Raw genomic sequence first — 19,795 nt, 5'->3', positions numbered from 1 at the left:
TTGAAAAAAAATTTTTTTATAAAAAAAAAAAAAGAAAGAGAAAGATAGAGATCGTATGTTTTCACTCATATGTGGAACTTGAGACACTTAACAGAAGACCATGGGGGAGGGGGAGGGGAAAAAACAGTTCCAAACAGACAGAGAGGGAGGCAAACCATAAGAGACTTTTATTTTTATTTTTATTTTATTTTTCACTTGAACTGGTATTTCTTTTCTTTTCTTTTCTTTTTTTAATAATGTTTACGTATTTTATTATTTTTGAGAGACAGAGACAGAATGCAAGTGGGTTAGGGGCAGAGAGAGAGGGAGACGCAGAATCCGAAACAGGCTCCAGGCTCTGAGCCGTCAGCACAGAGCCCAACGTGGGGCCCGAACTCAGGGACCGTGAGATCATGACCTGAGCCGAAGTCGGCCGCCCAACAGACTGAGCCACCCAGGCACCCCGTAAGAGACATTTAAATATAAAGAACAAACTGAGGGTTGATGGGGAGGTGGGGGAGAGGGGAATGGGTGGTGGGCATTGAGGAGGGCACTTGTCGGGATGAGCACTGCGTGTTGTACGTAAGCGATGAACCACGGGAATCTACTCCCGAAACCAAGAGCACCCTGCACGTTAGCCAATTTGACAATAAATTAGATTTAAAAAATGATAATAGGGGCGCCTGGGTGGCGCAGTCGGTTGGGCGTCCGACTTCAGCCAGGTCACGATCTCGCCGTCCGGGAGTTCGAGCCCCGCGTCGGGCTCTGGGCTGATGGCTCAGAGCCTGGAGCCTGTTTCCGATTCTGTGTCTCCCTCTCTCTCTGCCCCTCCCCCGTTCATGCTCTGTCTCTCTCTGTCCCAAAAATAAATAAACGTTGAAAAAAATAAAAAATAAAAAAATAAAAAAATGATAATAACTTTTAACATTTCTCCATTAAAAAAAAAAAAAAAAAAAGATGAAGGAAAGAAAATGACCTCTGACCTAAGTGGTTGTCCTCAACTGTAGACGGTTGACTGCAGGGCCCAACAGTCTGGATTGAAGTGCTGCACGTGTGACCCTGACCAACTCCACGGGCTGTTCCGCTGTCCACGCTTCTGGCCGTAAGCGGAGACACTAACGGATCCCACCGGGTCGGGTCACCGTGCAGTTTGAATGGATGATTGCAAAGGACTCAGCGCAGGGCTCAGTCAAAGCCAGGGAGGTGACGTGATTTCTCTGAAGACACACGGTAAAGGGGAGAACTGTCCCCGGTCAGAGGCAAGCCCCAGCCAGGGCATCTCCCAGCAGGAGCAGCCCCCGAGCCCTTCTGGGGACACAGATCTACCCCCACGGTATTACAGGCGTGGCTTAGAGCAGGGGCTGGCCAATTCCGGCCCACTGTTTCACGGGTCCTGAGAGGCACGGTATTACATGCGCTTGACATGTCTGAAATGGGGATGCGTCTGGCAAGCCGCACCGGCTTACGATGAGACCCGGCAGCATCTTTTTCTTTTTCAGCAGCCCACAAAAATAACGGGGTTGCCTAATCCTGTCTCAGACGTGATAAACTCTGATAAATGAGACACGCCTGTGTGTAAAGCGCTTAATATGTGCAGGACACGCAGCGAATCCTAGGCTACTTTTTTGATCTCCTGAGATTCCACATCTTGTGCGGTCACCCATCACCCTGCCCGCTGTCTGGGTGTAAACAAAAAGTTACTTATTAAGGTTCGACGTGATTTCTCCCCAGTCTCAGGTAACTCTGTCTAAAGTGAAACGGGTCTCCTGTCCCCTTGAAAGACAGAGCTGAAAAAGCAATGTGAGAGACTGAGGAAATAAATGAGTTTGTAGACTGGCATTTCTATCCCACCTCCCTGGAAAGCTATAAATCAAGGCTTTGAGTCTTAACGACAAAGCATCGAATAGGAGAAGCCTTGGGCTAAAATTTAAGAAGAAGGCAGCGGTGGGGCACCTGGGGGGCTGAAACATTGGTTTCAGCTCATGTCGTGATCCCTTGGTGGGTTCGAGCCCGAGTGCTGGCAGCTTGGAGCCTGCTTGGGATTCATTCTCTCTCTCTCTCTCTCTCTCTCTCTCTCTCTCTCTCTCTCTCTCCCCCCTTCCCCCATTTGTGCTATTTTTGTCGCTCTCAAAATAAATAAATAAACTTAACAAAAAAAGACAAAGGGGGTACCAATGACAGCTCGGAAGCACATGTCCAAGCATCAAGGGTCTTACCTCATCACCATACCGTCGGTAACTCACTTCATACAGCACGATCAATCCGTTGGGTTCTTTAGGCTCTTGCCACATCAAGTGAACCACATTGTTCTCGAAGATTTCATGGGTCACAGGGCCAACAATGTCGTCTGCTTTGGCTGTAAGGAGCAGTGGTTAGAGGCAGGCACCTGACCTCTGGATCAAATCCCACCCCCACCGCCCCCAGCTGAGCAACCTCAAGCCACTCGCATAACTTTCCCGTGTTCCATTTGCCATGTGGGAGAAGGGACACTTCAAAGTCACTTTGCAGGACCGTCCACATATCTATCTATCCATCTATCCATCTATCTCATATCCCACTGGTTCTGCTTCTCTGGAGAACCCTGATTAATACAACACGTATATGCATTTCTTAATTTTACTTTATTCCCCTTATGGCTGTGTGCATTTGCTAGTTTCCATAGTGGCTACGTATGACTTGTGTAATCAAAAATAATAGTAAAAGCCGGGGCGCCTGGGTGAGTCAGTCAACCACCCGACTTTGGCTCAGGTCATGACCTCAGTTTCGTTGAGTTCCAGCCCTATTTCAGGCTCACTGCTGTTAGTGCAGAACCCGCTTTAGATCCTCTGTCCCTCTCTCTCTCTCTCTCTCTCTCTCTGCACCTCCCCCACTCATGCTCTCTCAAAAATGAATAAACATGAAAAAATAATAATAATAAAGGCAAATACCGATGGACCCTCAGGGCATTGTGCTAAGTGAAATAAGCCAGGCAGAGAAAGACAAATACTGTATGATCTCACACATGTGCGGAATCTAAAAAAGGAGAACTCACAGAGAACAGAGACCAGAATGGTGGTTACCAGGGGCTGGGGAGTAATGCAAAGATATTAGTCAAAAGGGACACACTTCCAGCTTAGGAGATGAATTAAGTGGTAAAGACGTAACGCATAGCATGGTGACCACAGTTAACAACACTCTAGTACCTACTCTGAAGCTGCTAAGAGAGTAGACCTTAAGTGTTCTCACTACAAAAGAAGAAATGGCGGTCACGTATTGTGACGCAGACGTCAGCTACCCCTCTGGTGGCAATCGTCCTGCCACACGTACGAGTATCAGATCAACACACAAGTACGCCTTCGACTTACACAATGTTGTATGTCAACTGTAGCTCAGTAAAGCTGGGCACAAATACAAAATGATAGGGCCGCCTGGGTGACTCAGTTGGTGAAGCGTCTGACTTGGGCTCAGATCACGATCTCGTGGTTCGTGAGTTCGAGCCCCATGTCGGGCTCTGGGCTGACAGCTCGGAGCCTGGAGCCTGCTTCGGATCCTGTGTCTCCCTCTCTCTCTGCCTCTCCCCTGCTCACGCTCTGTCTCTCTCTCACTTCAAAAAGAAATAAAACTACAAATAAGTAAATAAAAATAAAAATAAAAGGGGCGCCTGGGTGGCTCAGTCGGCTGAGCGCCAGACTTCGGCTCAGTTCATGATCTCGCAGTTTGTGGGTTCAAGCCCCGCGTCAGGCTCTGTGCTGACACCTCGGAGCCTGGAACCTGCTTCGGATTCTGTGTCTCCTCTCTGTCTGACCCTCCCCTGCTTGCACTCTGTCTTTCTCTCTCTCTCTCTCTCTCTCTCTCAAAAAGAAGTAAACGCATAAAAAATTTTTTAAATAAATAAGTAAACTAAGAAACGATGAAGGCAAACCCGCTCCAGCAGGCAGAGGGCTTCAGCCTGGGGCTCCAGGCACCACGATGAGCCTACCACCCACCTTCGGGCATGGTCCTGGCGCTGACGTAGGCGGCCACGCTGCACCTCTCCTCGGGGGCATCTTGGTTGCAAGCCTGCAGCTCGATGCGGTAGCCGGTGAAGTGACGCAGGCCGGAGATGACCAGCGACTCTTTGTTCACCACCTTCTCGAAGGGCTTGTGCTCTTCCGGGCTCGTGGGCACGCTGCTGGAAGTGTTGGGGAAACCAGGCACCGTGGGCACGGCGGCCGTCACGTTCCCAGCGTCGGCGAGGGCCCTGCGCTTCCGCGACGGCCTGTCACGACAGCAGGACACAAGCGGTCACACGATCCCCATGTTTAAAAAAAGAAAACCGTGGACGCCGGAGCATCAAAGGCTCAAAATCAAAGACCGCGGTGCAGCGGAGATGCGAGCAGGCACACAGATGAAATGCAGGTTGCCAGGAGTTACAACCCGGAGCGGCTGCCCTCGGGGTGAGGGGGGGAGCGGGGCGCCCCAGGACCATGAACGGCAGCCCCACACCAACATTCCCCTGCATGTGCTTGATTTCAGGTTTTCATTGTGCAGATGGCTCAGTCACCCAGGCTCAGTGTTAAGAATAAGATGCCCGAAGCATGTGAGAGTCTAGCTTTTCGGGAACCCTGTCACACAGCATGGACCCAACAGCTCCAACTACCGGCCAGCATCAGCAGCGTAAACGGGAAAAATGCATCTTCTAGATCTTATTTTCCGTTTAGGGCGTCTGCATAATACGAGCGACTAATTTTTCATTCTTGGGTTAAAGAAAAAAAATCTTATCACTCAAGTTGGTAAGGGGAACTCCAAGAAAAGCCCCCCAAAACAAACAAAAAAAAAAAAACCATGCAGTCGACACACATTTTCCCCCCATTTAAGAGGATATAAGAAATAAACGCAATTGCCCAAAAATTTATAAACACACACCAAACAAAAGCATAAAGAAAATTCAAATTATTCACCATCCCACCGTCCGCTGTTTCCTGTGGGCAATTTTTTTTTTTTTTTCTGGAAATATTACGTGCAGGTATAAAGAAGACCGAGCTGCCTTTATGACCCTTTGTTTGCTTCTTGTATCGAACACATTCCTCAAATACTTTCCTTCGAACATAATGCCTTGAGTACTGAGCACAGAATTTATGATTTTTTCTTTTTCAACGTGAAGGTTTCCCCCTCCTTGCTACCCAAGTACTGCCTGCTCATGGCAGAAAACTTGGAACACTGGAAAATATTCAATTGGATGCGTGAGCCAGAATTTACTAACCGTCCTCCTATGTTACCTAATACAGACCTACCTCATGGTATTACATTTTTGCATCACTGCGTTTCACAAGATACGGCTCTTTTAAAGATTGACGGGTTGGGGCGTCCCCGTATCAGGCGGGTCTACTGGCACCATTTTTTTGCCAACAGTGCTCCTTCACTTTGTGTCTCTGTGTCACCTTTGGGTGTTTCTCATCATGGTATGTTTCAAAGGTTCTCAGTATTCTTATATTTGTTGCGGGGATCGGTGATCAGTGCTTACTACTCGTGGAAAGCCCACATGATGGTCTGCGTCTTTTAGCAAGGTTTGTAAATGAAGGTGTGTCCGTCGTTTTGTCAGACGTAACGCCCTTGCACATGCTCAACAGACTACAGTGTGGTATAAACATAACATTCACATGCACGGAGAAACCAAAAAATTCACGTGACCTGCTTTATTGCGATATCCGTTTACCACGGGGGTCTGGAACCAAACCCACAATGCCCGAGGCATGCCTGCGTAAGTGTCCCAGGTTTTTTTTTAAATTTTCTTTTTTTTTTTTTTTTTTGTTATTGTAAATATTGCTTCGATCGTTGTCTGGTTGTCTTATTAGATCCTAAAAGTAGACTCTTAGAAGAGAAATCACTAGGCTGTATCTGTTCATCCCTATGGCGAAACTGCTCTCCTGGAGCTTTGTATTGACCTGGGGTCTCCCCAGCAGCCCCTCAAAACTGCACCTCAGGACCACCACATCAATACTGAGGGTTACAGGGTTTCCTGGGGTTTCATTTCATTTCAGATTTTGAACCAAGAGACTCCATATTTTTTTTTTCATATTCTGTTTTGATAGTCTAACTATTGCTAGTATACCTACTGGCTTTTTATTTACATTGTAACTTTCTTTCCCAAACTCTGCTCTAAGAGCGTCAGAGTTGATATTCTTGGGTTTTCAAGGAACACACTAGAAAAAGAGTCAGCAAACTCTTCCTGCAAATGCTAGAAAGTAAATATTTTGGATTTTGTAGGACACACGGTCCACATCTCTACTCAACTTTCAATGGCTTTCCAGCTATTGTGGCTTGGAAGCAGCCATAGACAAAATATAAAGACGGGTGTGGCTGCATTCCAATGAAACTTCATTGACAAAAACGGGCAGCCAGCCTGCACACCATAGCTTGTCTACCCCTGCCCTAGGCTATCCGCAAACACAAGTGACCTTATTTCCCACAATCCATTCTTTACTATTCTAATTTCTATTTTGTATCTTATTGCATTGGCTGGATACCCAGGAAAATGTTAATTAGTAACGATGACACAGAGCTTCCTTCTAACTATAACTGGGAGAGTTTCAGTACAATGTTACCTCGGCTGTTGGTTTCATCTAGATAATATTTACCTTGTAGCAGAAACATTCCACTCCTACTTTTATACGAGGCCTCTTATTTCCCTCAGTTAGAAATTTTTTTTTAAAGTTTATTTATTTTTGAGAGAGACAGAGACAGAATGCAAGTGGGTTAGGGGCAGAGAGAGAGGGAGACACAGAATCGGAAGCAGGCTCCAGACTCTGAGCTGTCAGTGCAGAGCCTGACGCGGGGCTCGAACCCATGAGCCGTGAGATCATCACCTGAGCTGAAGTCGGACGCTCAACCGACTGAGCCACCCAGGCGCCCCTCAGTTAGGAATTTTTAATTAACACTGTTGAATGAGATTATCATACAAGTTTCCTCTTTGGACCTCTTGATGAATTATCGTATCTCCTGATCATAAACCATCATCACACTTCTGAGTTAAACAAAATTGTCAGCATGCTGTTTCAATCAGGACATATGGATCTAAAGTCTCACATTAGCTGGTCCTGGGGTTTCTGTTAATGTAGCATCTTCATCTGTGTCTGCTAAGGGGTATCATGTTAGTTTCATAAAACAACCTGGAAAGAGTTCCATGAATTGGTATGCTCTGAGAAGTTTCCATATTACAGAAAATAGTTGCTCTTTCAGAATTTCAAATAATTCACCTGTAAAACTCTCTGGGTCTAGGGCCTTTTTGTGACATAATTTTTTTAAGGTTTTGACCTGTAATTTTTAGTCATTTTCCAAGGTTATTAGAATATTTACTTTTTTCCAGTTCTAGAATCAGATCAAATTAAAACTTCCCTCTTCACCGAAAGCTTCAAGTTGAAGAACGCAACACTGTCCAGGAAATTCAACATGAAAATCTTCCTTCGACCCTAGTTTTCTGTCTCCTGCCTTAGTTCTAACTTTTTGTGATTTTCATCCTTAGATTTACAAGTTCAGCGATCTTGATTTCCCCTCCCCTACAATTTGTATTTTCACCTTTTTAAGTTGTTTCTTAACTTCCAAAATCACTGAAGGCTACTAACTTGCATCGACGCCCAGTGTTGGCGATATTCTACGAGTTCAAGGTATGTGATACTCTCATTTCCACTCTTGTCCAAATGGACTTTAATGAAAGTCTCTCCACGTCTGCTTCTCCCAAAAGGTATCAAAGGGATTGACTTTCAATCACCAGGAAGTTCTCTGTTCAAATGCTTGAGGTCAATTTTTAATCTTTACCGTAGTCAGAAAACGTGTGGTCAGAAAAGGAACCCCCCTTGGGGGCGCACATGTTATGATTTTCTGTTGGGTCAAAAGACCAGTGAAATTCTTGGGTGAAAACCAAAGATAGACCCATGTCAGCAAGATTCAGAACACTTCCATCCAGGCACAAACAGGCCAGCTGACCAGGACGCTGGTGCCTCGTGAGTAACTACTGAGAAATGGGTGTCTGAACAATGGGAAACAAGGAAGGTTCTCATCAAATGAGCCGAATGTATACACAGTGGTTCCCCTTAACCCACAGTCTGGGCCCTCAGTGTCCACTGCCTACACACCCTACAGGCTCACACCCCTGGTCACTGCTCAGGGACAAGTGCGTTCCTGGCGTTGTGAGCCCAGAGACCAGAGATGCCGCTCAACACCCCACCATGCACAGGGCGGGCCCCACAACGGACAGCGATCTGGCCCTAAATGTGAATACATCTGAGCTTGAGAAACCTGGGTCTGGACCAAAGCCTCAAATTTCTAGGCCTTTCTTTTCTATAGATTATATTCCAAGTGGCCACTAGAGGTCAGACCAGGGCCACGCACACATGCCCGAAAATAAACAAGGGAACCCACTGTGAGACAATGAAATCCCTCCACATGGCCCTGATCTGCCTTTCTAGCCTCCCCTCTGGTCTCCCCCTGCCCCCAAAGAGCCTGTGACTCATCCTGAGGCCCTGCCCTGCCCTGGCATCTCTCTGCCTGTCCTCAGTGGGGTTCTGTGATACGGCACACCTCTGCTCACGCCCGCAATCCTGCACCTGTCACCCCAGATCACAACGCTCTGTCTACACCGTAGATGTTGAGAAATTAACATTTAGCAGGTGGATGCATGGAGGGGGATGTGTGGCATCTCAGAGGTACCCACAAATTACCCCCTCCCGTGTGTGTGTGTGTGTGTGTGTGTGTGTTGTTGTTGTTGTTTTTAAGTAAACTCTGTGCCCAATGTGGGGCTTGAACTCCCGACCGGGAGATCAAGAGTCGCATGCTCTACGGCCTGAGCCAGCCAGGCGCCCCTTGATTCTGTGTTTTAGTAAGAGTGTGTTAGTGAAGATTTTTTTCCCCCGACATTCATGCCCAGATCCCATTTCGGGGTGAAGGCAGCTGACGTATGGACTCATGAAGCCTCTGGTAAGGGCAGAGCAGACCGTCACATGCATCAAGCCACAGAGCCCCTGGAGTCTCAAAGGCACACAGCATGCTTCCTGCCCTGTCTGGCCGGCTGGCCCTGCACCGAGAAGCTGCCAGTGGCCATGCAGACGTTCTGCAGGTGAGTCATACCTACTGTCCTCAGCACCAGGGCTTGAAAAGGATTTTCTGTGAAAACAAAACCAACCACTTTGAGGACAGACAGAACTCCTTCAGAGAGACCTCTTCCTTCCGACACTCTGGGAGCCACGCTTCCTCCGAGCAGACCAAGGGCGCCCCGCCCTTCGCCATGGACCACTCATCCCAACGTCCGAATCACATCTCCTCCAGCAGGCAGAGAACACAGAAAGGGGGGCGGGGGCAGGAATCAGACAAAGTACCCGCCAGAGACCCGGCCAGCCGGGATCCCCCTCGGATGTCAAACTTGATCACATTTAAACATCACAGGTGACTCGGCCGTTGGCTCGAGCCCAGCAGCGTTTTGTTTTTAACCAGTAAAAGAGTAGCTGCCTCAATGCCTGGGCTGTGCCATGAAACGCTCTTTTGGACTCGGGGTCACCGAGGAAAAACACAAGAAAGAATTTTTTTTTTTTTTAATGTCACATCTCGATGGTTCTGGGGACACATCTATTTGCGTGAGGAGCGACGGCAGGCATTTGAAAGGAGCCGTTTTAGAGCCTTCCTTTATCCCAGTGTCAGTGTTTTGGGGTTTCGATCCACTTTGGAAATGGCCCTGTGCTTCAGATATTTCTGGGTACCCCATCTGCCGAGGTCTGTAAGGGGAATGAGGCAGGACGTGGCTCACAGCCTACGGCCGCTCACTGGCTGCCGTAACCTGGGGCAGAGGACTCTCCAGCTGAGAAACCCAGGCTTTGGATCCAAAAAAGAGGAAGCGACTGGGGGCCCCTGGGTGGCTCCGTCGGTTGAGCGTCCGACTTCCGCTCAGGTCATGATCTCATGGTGTGTGGGTTCAAGCCCCGCGTCAGACTCTGTGCTGACAACTCAGAACCTAGAGCCTGCTTCCGATTCTGTGTGTGTCTCTCTGTCCCTCCCCCATTTGTGCTCTCTCTCTCTCTCTCTCACACAAATAAACGAAGTGACTGCAAAGAGTCACGAACCCCTGTGATGCACGCAGCACTGCTGGTGTTAGGGGGGTGGAGGCAGGGATACTGTTTGTCATCCCCCAGCACACGGGACGGCCCCACGGCAAAGGAGGGGGCTGGCTCCAAACGCCGAGAGTGTCAAGGCTGAGAAGCCTGGGTGACTCACATGCTCTCACCGTCCTAGGAAATAGGAACCGTGATTATCTGCGCTTGCCGGGTAAGTAAGCTTGGGGCCTCGAAAGAAACGTGCCATGTACCTAAATGTCTCTGCAGACAGCTGACTAGCCTCGAGTCATTTTCGCTGCAAACCCTCTCACATCAGATGGGATGTCAATTAGTCCCTTCATTCACCGAAGGAAACCCAACCTAAAACAGGAGAAGCCTCCAGGTTTTGAAGATGCCGTAGAAATTTCCAGAAGGGTGAGACAGCTGCATAGATGAATAAGGAGCATGGGCCCGGGGGGCCCTCCTCAGGGGTGTGCCTCCATAATCTAACGGAGCTCGTTTGAGAAGTCAGATGGCAGCCCACAGGTGGGACGAAGGGTTTGGGCCACATCGGGGAGCAAATGCTGAAGGTTTTTTTGTTTTTGTTTTTGTTTTTTAACTTTTCCCCGTTTGGGGTGATTATTCCTGAAAAGGCTTCCCCTGAATCTCCCCCTCTACCTGCCCACCCTCTGGGTGCCCACTTCATCTTGTTCCCCAGGGAATGACCCCCAACACCAAGCCAATGAAAAGTCCTGACCTGGGCACGAAAACCACATTGTGCAGGTAATCCTCAAACGTCTTCCTGAAAGAGGACTCCTCCAGCTCCTTCAGGATCTGAGAGTCGGTTTTGGGACACGAGCAGCATTCGCCAGCGGACTCCTCGTATTCACTCTGATTGTGCTTCTGGGAGCCCTCGGACTCGAACGGCGGGGACCAGGTCCGGGAAGGCAGCTTCAACCCTAGAGACGGGCAGAGCAGGTGGCCTGAGATCTCTCCCCGCCTGACCCCACAACACACACACAGCCAAGGGGGGGGTCTTCTCAGAGGGGCTGGGCACACGGGGCAGCTGTGCAGGTCCGTGTGTTCCAGAAACTGTGAGACACCATAATCCCATCAGGCTGGAGACCGTAAGGTAACTAGGCATGACCCTGCCTCACGGAACTTACAATCTAGTGCATGTGGATGGAGGGATCCACAATAAACTAATAAATACGTGTGCCATGAGTCAGCTGGCAGGGTAAAAGGACAGAGGATGCCTGGGGGTGCTGTTTTTCATGAGGTGGTCTCGGAGAAAGCGACCGCTGAGCAGTCCCAAACTAAGTAAAGGAGTGAGCTATGCACATACCTTGGTGCAAGCAGTTCAGATGGCGCAAAAAGCAAGTGCAAAGGCCCTGTGGTAGGAATTTCCTTGGCATGCCGAAAGACAGCCCCCCCCACCTGCTTGCATTGTTTCTCTCTCTCTCTCAAAAATAAATAAAAGCATTTTTAAAAAATTAAAAAAAAAAAGCACAGAAAAAGGAATCAGAAAAAAAAAAAAAAGAAAGAAAGAAAGAAAGAAAGAACACCAACTGCTGGAAGGTAGCGTCCTAAAAACACAAAGTTGCTTTTTTTTTTAAATTTTTTTGGAAATTTATTTATTTTTGAGAGAGAGAGAGAGAGAGAGAGAGAGAGAGAGAGAGAGAGCGAGCATGAGCAGGCAAGGGGCAAAAAGAGAGGGAGACACAGAATCCGAAGCAGGTTCCAGGCTCTGAGCTGTCAGCACCGCGCCCGACGCAGGGCTCGAACCCACAGACCGCAAGATCACGACTGGGACTGAAGTTGAATCCTTAACCTACTAAGTCACCCAGGCGCCCCCAAAGTTGCTAAGTGCCACCCTGGCTGTGTCTTGACCCGAGTCCGGTCCCAGGGGGGCCTGCCATCCATCGTGTGGGCACAGCCACACTTCTGATGCAACCAGGCACATAAAAGCTACTTTCTCCAGGCACAATCCACGAAGGGCCCTGGGATTCACCTATCCTGCAGCCAGCCCTGGTGCCTGCGGCCTCCCAGGAGCTCCTGAGCATTTTTCTTCTCCCCCTGAATGCGTCCTGGAGACAATGGGCTCCAAGTACCTTCCCGTGAATGTTGAGTATCCACTCAGAAGCCCAAGTATTTATACAGCTGTGAAAGCCTACAACGGACTCTTAAAAATACTTGGGACGTGTATTAATAGACACGGACCAACCTGGCTGGGTTAACCATTAAAGGGACTGGTAATGGCATTATAAGTGGAAGACAAGGGTAGGATTTCCTGAGTGAGGGAGGCTGCTGAGAATTTTCTGGAGAGGAAAGGACCTTTCATGAGGTCAGACACAGCTCCTCACCCCCCGTTACCCTTTCTGGCACCCACGGCAGGGCACTCAGCACCGCGTGGTTTTTCTCTGACTATGCAGTGAAAGTGGAGGTGACGGGGCACCTAGGGACAGTCCTGTCCACAGAGACGGGAAGCAGACGGTGGGAGCCAGGGGCTGGGGGAGTCAGTGCTTCACGGGGACAGAGTCTGGGGAGATGAGAAAGTTCTAGAGCTGGATGGTCACGATGGTCACCCAACAGTGCGAATGGGCTTGAATGCCACGGACCTGGACAGTTAGAAATGGCTAAGATGGTCCATTTTATGTTATACGTACTTTACCATAATTTTTTATTTTTTTTAATTTCTTTTCAACGTTTATTTATTTTTGGGACAGAGAGAGACAGAGCATGAACGGGGGAGGGGCAGAGAGAGAGGGAGACACAGAATTGGAAACAGGCTCCAGGCTCTGAGCCATCAGCCCAGAGCCCGACACGGGGCTCGAACTCCCGGACCGCGAGATCGTGACCCGAGCTTAAGTCGGACGCTTAACCGACTGCGCCACCCAGGCGCCCCTACCCTAATTTTTTAAAATGCAGTTGAGGGCGCCTGGGTGGCGCAGTCGGTTAAGCATCTGACTTGGGCTCAGGTCATGATCTTACGGTTCGCGGGTTCTACCCCCGCGCTGGGTAGAACTCGAGCCTCACTTCAGGCGAGTCCCACTTCTCTCTCTCCGCCCCTCGCTCACTTGCGCCCTCCCCTCCCCGCCAAATAAAAATGCGGTTGATAACACTGCAGTGTATAACTAAAATGTGCTAGGGGAACAGAACTTAAATGTTCTCAGACACACAGACAAAAAAGATAAAAATAGGAGGTAACGGATGTATTAACTAACTACCTGGGAAAAATCCCTTAACAGCATGTGTGTGGATCAAAATCATCCCAATGGACACTTTCACTACCTTCGGCTTTTACCTTTAAATATCTTACAACTCAAACATACCTCAATAAAGCCGAGTGGGAGGGAAAAACATAGCTGATACTAATAGGAAACCAGGACTGGTCACGGTTAGCAAGCTTACTTATTGTGTGTATTTTTTTAATTGTGGTAAAATACACATAACATAAAACTTACCATCTTAGTCATTTTTTTTTTTTAATTTTTTTTTCAACGTTTATTTATTTTTGGGACAGAGAGAGACAGAGCATGAACGGGGGAGGGGCAGAGAGAGAGGGAGACACAGAATCGGAAACAGGCTCCAGGCTCTGAGCCATCAGCCCAGAGCCTGACGCGGGGCTCGAACTCACGGACCGTGAGATCCTGACCTGGCTGAAGTCGGACGCTTAACCGACTGCGCCACCCAGGCGCCCCCTTAGTCATTTTTAAAAACGTACAGCTCAGGGACATTAAGGACATTCACACTGTCATGCTCCCACCCCCACCATCCACCGCCAGAACCTTCCATCTTCCCCAAACTGAAACTCTGTCCCCATGAAACAGGGATTTCCCCGTCCCCTCCCCCACCCCTGGGGCCCACCATCTACTCTCTGTCTCCATGGATGGGACTCCTCTAGGGACCTCCAATGAGTGGAATCATACAAAATCTGCTCCTTAGTAAGTTTATTTTTAATTACATAAACTTTGTGATCATTACAAATTAAGCCATTTTTTTTAATGTTTATTTATTTTTGAGACAGAGAGAGAGAGAGACAGAGCATGAGTGGGGGAGGGGCAGAGAGAGAGGGAGACACAGAATCCAAAGCAGGCTCCAGGCTCCGAGCTGTCAGCACAGAGCCCGACACGGGGCTTGAACCCGTGAACCGTGAGATCACGACCTGGGCCGAAGTCCACACTTAACTGGCTGAGCCACCCAGGCCCCCCAAGCCATGTTTAAATAGCCACATTGTTGGGGCGCCTGGGTGGCTCAGTCGGTTAAGCCTCCGACTTCGGCTCGGGTCACAATCTCGTGGTCCGTGAGTTCGAGCCCCGCGTCGGGCTCTGGGCTGACGGCTCAGAGCCTGGAGCCTGCTTCTGATTCTGTGTCTCCCTCTCTCTCTGCCCCTCCCCCGTTCATGCTCTGTCTCTCTCTGTCCCAAAAATAAATAAACGTTAAAAAAAAATTTTTTTTTTTTAAATAAATAGCCACATTGTAACGACAGATTTAGACTTCCAGAATAAAAGTGGTTACCCTTTAAAAAAAAAAAAAAGAAAGAAAGAAAAAGCAAAGAAAGTATCAGGGGCCACTGCCGGTGGTGGTTCAAGCTGGTGGTTTCGGTTACTCGAATGCAGGGCCAAGAGCTCGCAGCTAAGCCGAGGAATGTGCTTGCTCTTGAGTTATATAAAGCATGGAAGGAGATAAATCACGTTTGCAACCCTCAGCTCAGGCGGGGAATGAGGTCACAGGCATACATATAGCACATGATCTTAGAGCTGGGACAGCTCCCGGAGATCATCTGGCCTCCTGCCCCTTCTCCCAAAAAGGAGGCAGCCAGAAGCAAGCTCAGTGACTTGCCCAAAGCCCTACAGCCGGAGCGAGAGGTCCAGCCGAGAGCAGCCCGTGGGCTCAGGGCCTCGGCCGGGCCTCACCGGCCGTCCCTGAGCCTCTGCCCCCGAGGTCAATCACTGAGGAAATCACTAACTTAAAACAATCTAGAGAAAAATAAATACAGACAAACATAGAAACAAACTGACCAAAAAAAAAAAAAAAAAAAAAAACAACTAATGGGGGAAAATGACATCTGTTTCTCCAGGATGATGGGTTTTTTTTGCTTTGTTTTGTTTTTAAATCCAATTTTAATTAAAATTCTAAGCTAATTTGGGGCGCCTGGGTGGCTCAGTCCGTTAAGCATCCAACTTCTGCTCAGGTCATGATCTCATGGTTCATGGGTTCAAGCCCCACATCGGGCTCTGTGCTGACAGCTCAGAGCCTGGATCCTGCTTAGGATTCTGTGTCTCCCTCTCTCTCTGCCCTTCCCCTGTGCACGCTCTGTCTCTTCTCTCTCTCTCAAAAATAAGTAAAAACATTAAAAAAAAATTTTTTTTTAATTTTAAACTAATTTATACCAACTAGTTTGAAGCGCAAATAATTTCCTATTTTTCTACAAATGGATGAAGCCTGTTAAGTAAACAAGATTATAGACTGAGGGGGGAAATCATCACTAGTATAAATTTTTAATGGAAAGCACAGAAGAGAACAGATTGCCGCTCCTTGCTGTCTCCAGGCCTTAAAATGTGAAGGTCTAAATTCAGGGGCTAGGACTCTTCCCTGACTTTGTCAAGAGCCTCTCCATTCCTAGCTCAGCGCAAAAACCCAGCGGGTTAACACAGCCGCATCCCCACAGGGAAAAGGGGGGGGGGGGGAGAGGAGAAAATTCCAGAAGGAAATGGTGGCAAGGCATAAGAGCTATCCGGTTTTGACGTGAGTCTCCAGGGTGTCGTCGGGTTGAGACACGTGTGTGCACGTTCTTGTATGAGAGGCTGTGGAGTGTGTGAGCGTGCACACACACCCACACGTACCCTGGGAAAACCAGGACGTGGGGAGACGTTTCCCTCGAAGCGGGACAAAGCAGATGGTCCGCTCCCACACACCCCGCCCGCACTCACCTTTGAGGCAATAATCCAACTCATACAGCTCGCTGTCCTCCGCCTGCCTCTCCCAGAACACCAGGTAGTGCGTGATGTTGCCATTGGGGTCCGAGGGAGGCTTCCACTTCAGAATGATCTGAGAGGAGGAATTCGACACCGAGATAGGATCCAGGGGGACGGAAGGGTCTGCAAAGGAGAAAGGAGACAGGTCCACCGTGAGCAGGAGGCGGCTGGCTGTCGGGCGGGCGCAAGGAGGACACGCGTGTTGGACAAGTCACGCGGGTTTTCGCCGCAGTGATGACTGAACCTCAGAGGACGCTGGAGGCCTGTCGACGTTCACCCGGCAAGCACACTTGTCCGCTCATACCACACATCACATTGCCATTCGTTCATTTACGCAACAGGCATTTACGGGGCTCCAGCCGGGCTCCAAGCTCTGTCCTGGGCCCTGGGAAGACGCTGGGGAAAAGGAAGATAGCGGGAAGAGACAAATAAACTCACGTTTTTCTGGTTAACGTGCGCCCCAAATGGAACCCAGCCGTGGGGCAACCGTCAGCACTTGGGTCCCAGTCGTCCTCATCACGGGAGTGGCGGCTCATCTAAGAGTCCCCCAAAATGCACTACCTTTGGGCCCCACAAAACCTACCCCTCAACAATGCAGGTGGCTGATCCCTCAGTGGGGGGGGGGGGGGGGTGGGTCGGGGGCGGGGGGGACTCAAGGCAGAGGAAGCTAGAAGTTTCCAGAAACTGTTAAGTCATTTGGTATCATTGGAGGACACAAGATGAGGGGCACCAGCCAAAAAGGCCGGGGCTGGCTCATGAAGTTTGGGCTGTGTCCCCTGGGACAGGGCTTCTCACGCCCAGTACTATGGACATTTGGGGCCACATAATTCTCTGTTGTTGCTGTGCAGGATATAGGGAAAGCATTGCTGGCCTCCACCCACAGCCCCACGTCCACCGTCACGACAACCAAAACCGTCTCCAGGCATCACCAAGCATCCCGGGGCGGCAGTGGGGGGAGGGGGGGCGAATCACCCCGGGCTAAGAACCCCCACAACAGGAGAAGGACTTGGGCTTTACGGAAATACAACTAAATCGCTAGGAAATACTCCAGCCCGCCCCACCTACCCCCCACCCCGCCCCCAGAATGGAAGGGGAAGGGACACAGCGATGAAGTAAAAATGGCAAAACACTGTAATTGTCGAAGCTGGGAAATGGTTCATGGGGCTCCTTTTTCTTCTACTTTGGTGAATATTCGAAAGTTTTCCATAATGGGAAGAATGTGTATACATATACATACACCCTTCAAGTGACTTGTTGCTACTGTCTTGTCTTTTGAAATTATAAACCCCAGCACCCGGCTCTTTTAAGAAGCCAATACACACAGGGCGCCTGGGTGGCTCAGTCGGTTGAGCGTCCGACTCTCGGTTTCAGCTCAGGTCATGATCTCCACAGGTGGTGAGTTCGAGCTCCGCATCAGACTCTTGGCCGCCAGCACAGATCACCTGTCCTCTCTCTCTCTCTCTGCCCCTCTCCCGCTCATTCTCTCTCTCTCTCTCTCTCTCTCTCTCTCTCAAAAATATGTGAATATCTAATAAATACATTAATTAAACTTTTTAAAAACGAAGCGAATGGCCACAGAAAAGAACACTTCTTCCATCACCGTGTCAACCCGTTAAAGGCAAGATTTCCAACGCATATGACAAACACTTACTGGTGGCATCGGTCTGGACATAGATGATGTCACTCTTGGCCCCATACGTGCGGCGCTCATCAGAAAAGGTGACCAAGGTCTTGACAAAGATGGCATACTGGGTCCAGGGCTTGAGACCCCGCATCAGCCACCCTGGGTGGTTCTGCGACTTGGGGTCATTGGACCTCAGAGGCGGGTCAATGTCCACCACCGTCCAGCTGTTGGAGCCACACGCGTCCTGCCCGTCGAACTCGGTCACATTCTGATAAGGGCTTTCAAGACAAAGCAGGACAAGACGGTTATCATTTCTTGACTATCGCTCTGAGCACGGAGAGATGCGGCGGCAACAATGCCACAAGGAAAAATGACGCAGGTCCCAAAGAGAAGGGACCGCTTACTTCCCTTACAGCTCATTTTCCAATTAACACTTGATGGCTTATTGATAAGACTGTAAGAGAGACTACTTCTCGGCACACATTTTGACACATGATAAATCTTCAGAGACGGAATAATGATTAATATGAATACGATCACCACTTCCATGATCTCCCTTTAAAATTTCAGGACAGTCAGGGGCACACCTGGCTGGCTCCCCTTGGTCAGTGGAGAAAGAAACTCTTGATCTGAGGGTTGTAAGTTCAAACCCTACATTGGGTATGGAGATTACTTAAAAATAAAATCTTTAGGGGCACCTGGATGGTTCAGTCGGTTAAGCATCTGATCTGAGCCGTCAGGTCATGCATGATCTCATGGTACGTGAGTTCAAGTCCCGCATAGGACTCCACACGGGCAAAGCGCAGCCTGCTTGGGATTCTCTTTCTCTCCCTTTCTCTGCCCCTTCCCCATATGTTCTTTCTCTCTCCCTCCCTCAAAGATAAATAAGTAAACTTTAAAAGAAAATAACATCTTAAAAAAATTTTTTTTTTTTTTTCCCAGCACAGTCGTATACAGTGGACCCTTGAACAATACAGGCTAAACTGCATGGACCCACCTACATGCAGATTCTTTACAGCACAGGACTATAAATGCATTTTCTCTTCCTTATGATTTTCCTAATAGCATTTTCTTTTCTCTAGCTTACTTTATTGTGAAAATACAGTCTGTAATACATATACAAAATATGTCTTAATTGACGGGTTACGTTATCAGTAAGCCTACCATCTGGTCAATAGGAGGCTCTTACTAGTAGCTAAGTGTTTGGGGAGTCAAAAGGTACACATGAATTTTTGACTACATAGGTGGCAGGGAGGTCAGCACCCCTCACCCCTGCATTGTTCAAGGGTCAACTATGCTTATAATGACCAGGTGTTGTTTAATGGGGACAGAGTTTCAGTTTGGGAAGACAAGAAATTTCTAGAAATTTCTAGACAGTTGCACAATACTGTGAATGGATTTAATGCCACTGAGCTGTATGTACACTTAGACATAATTAAGCGGTCAATTTTATATTATGTATGCTTTACCACAATTCTTTAAATGTTGGGGAAAATGCCAAATAGATTTAAAAAATAAATTTTTAAACACCCATGGAGTAGACTGAGCAAATTCTGTTAAGGATATATCTTGGTAAGATGTACGTCTATGCAGCCAAATGGAATATTGCTGTAGGAAACTGGCCAATCTGGACCTTCAAATGAAACCTGTTTCAATTCCTGGTTTTGACAGATGGAGATGTTAGCAACTTCACACGCCATCAACCTGTGAGATGGCCTAAAGGAACCTATGATGGTTATTCCAGAAGGAGGAGAGAGATCGAGGAATCTCAGAGGGGAACATCTGAACACACACACCACCTGCACACCTCTTAACCTTTCAACTTACGCCTCTTTGTAGAAGAGCATGAAGCCCAGGAGGTCTCGGAAGTCAGGGGGCCAGTACGGCTCCCATTTCAGCAAGATCTTGTCGTAAGATGTCCGAATGTAAGAAAATTTAAGTAGTTCATTTTCACCTAGGAAATTTTAAAAACAACAGCAGTATCAGTACTAAAAACTTGTTTCAGCCCAAAGCAGGTGTCCTACATTTCCAAGAGCGTCCAAGAGGAAGGAGATGTCAACCCGCTGTTCCCTTGATGGGTCTCATTCCCATATGCCTTCCCCCAGTGTTTAGAGGCAAGAACTGGTCGTGCAAGGTGGCCCCTACCATCCCTACCACAAGCCAGCGACTTGGCCAGA

General features: G+C 48.5%; 1 protein-coding gene across 5 annotated transcripts in view; it reads right to left on the bottom strand.

Moving 5' to 3' along the window:
* The window catches only part of INSR (insulin receptor), a 141,097-nt gene that overhangs the window by 23,226 nt on the left and 98,076 nt on the right, over positions 1-19,795 (bottom strand). For 3 of the 5 annotated variants that reach the window (XM_045496500.1, XM_045496504.1, XM_045496499.1), the window contains exons 7-13: positions 19,446-19,572; positions 17,646-17,896; positions 15,950-16,117; positions 10,774-10,975; positions 9,061-9,096; positions 3,945-4,216; positions 2,196-2,335 (exon numbers count right to left, since the gene is read on the bottom strand). In XM_045496500.1, the coding sequence (XP_045352456.1) occupies positions 2,196-2,335; positions 3,945-4,216; positions 9,061-9,096; positions 10,774-10,975; positions 15,950-16,117; positions 17,646-17,896; positions 19,446-19,572 (1,196 nt within the window). The remainder of the gene's footprint in view (positions 1-2,195; positions 2,336-3,944; positions 4,217-9,060; positions 9,097-10,773; positions 10,976-15,949; positions 16,118-17,645; positions 17,897-19,445; positions 19,573-19,795) is intronic. The other 2 variants (XM_045496502.1, XM_045496501.1) reach the window with 1 other exon arrangement.

Source organism: Leopardus geoffroyi, chromosome A2 (genome assembly GCF_018350155.1).
Source record: "Leopardus geoffroyi isolate Oge1 chromosome A2, O.geoffroyi_Oge1_pat1.0, whole genome shotgun sequence".
Taxonomy (NCBI): Eukaryota; Metazoa; Chordata; class Mammalia; order Carnivora; family Felidae; genus Leopardus; species Leopardus geoffroyi.
The sequence above is the reverse complement of the archived record's forward strand: the minus strand, read 5'-3'. Positions and strand labels throughout refer to the sequence as shown.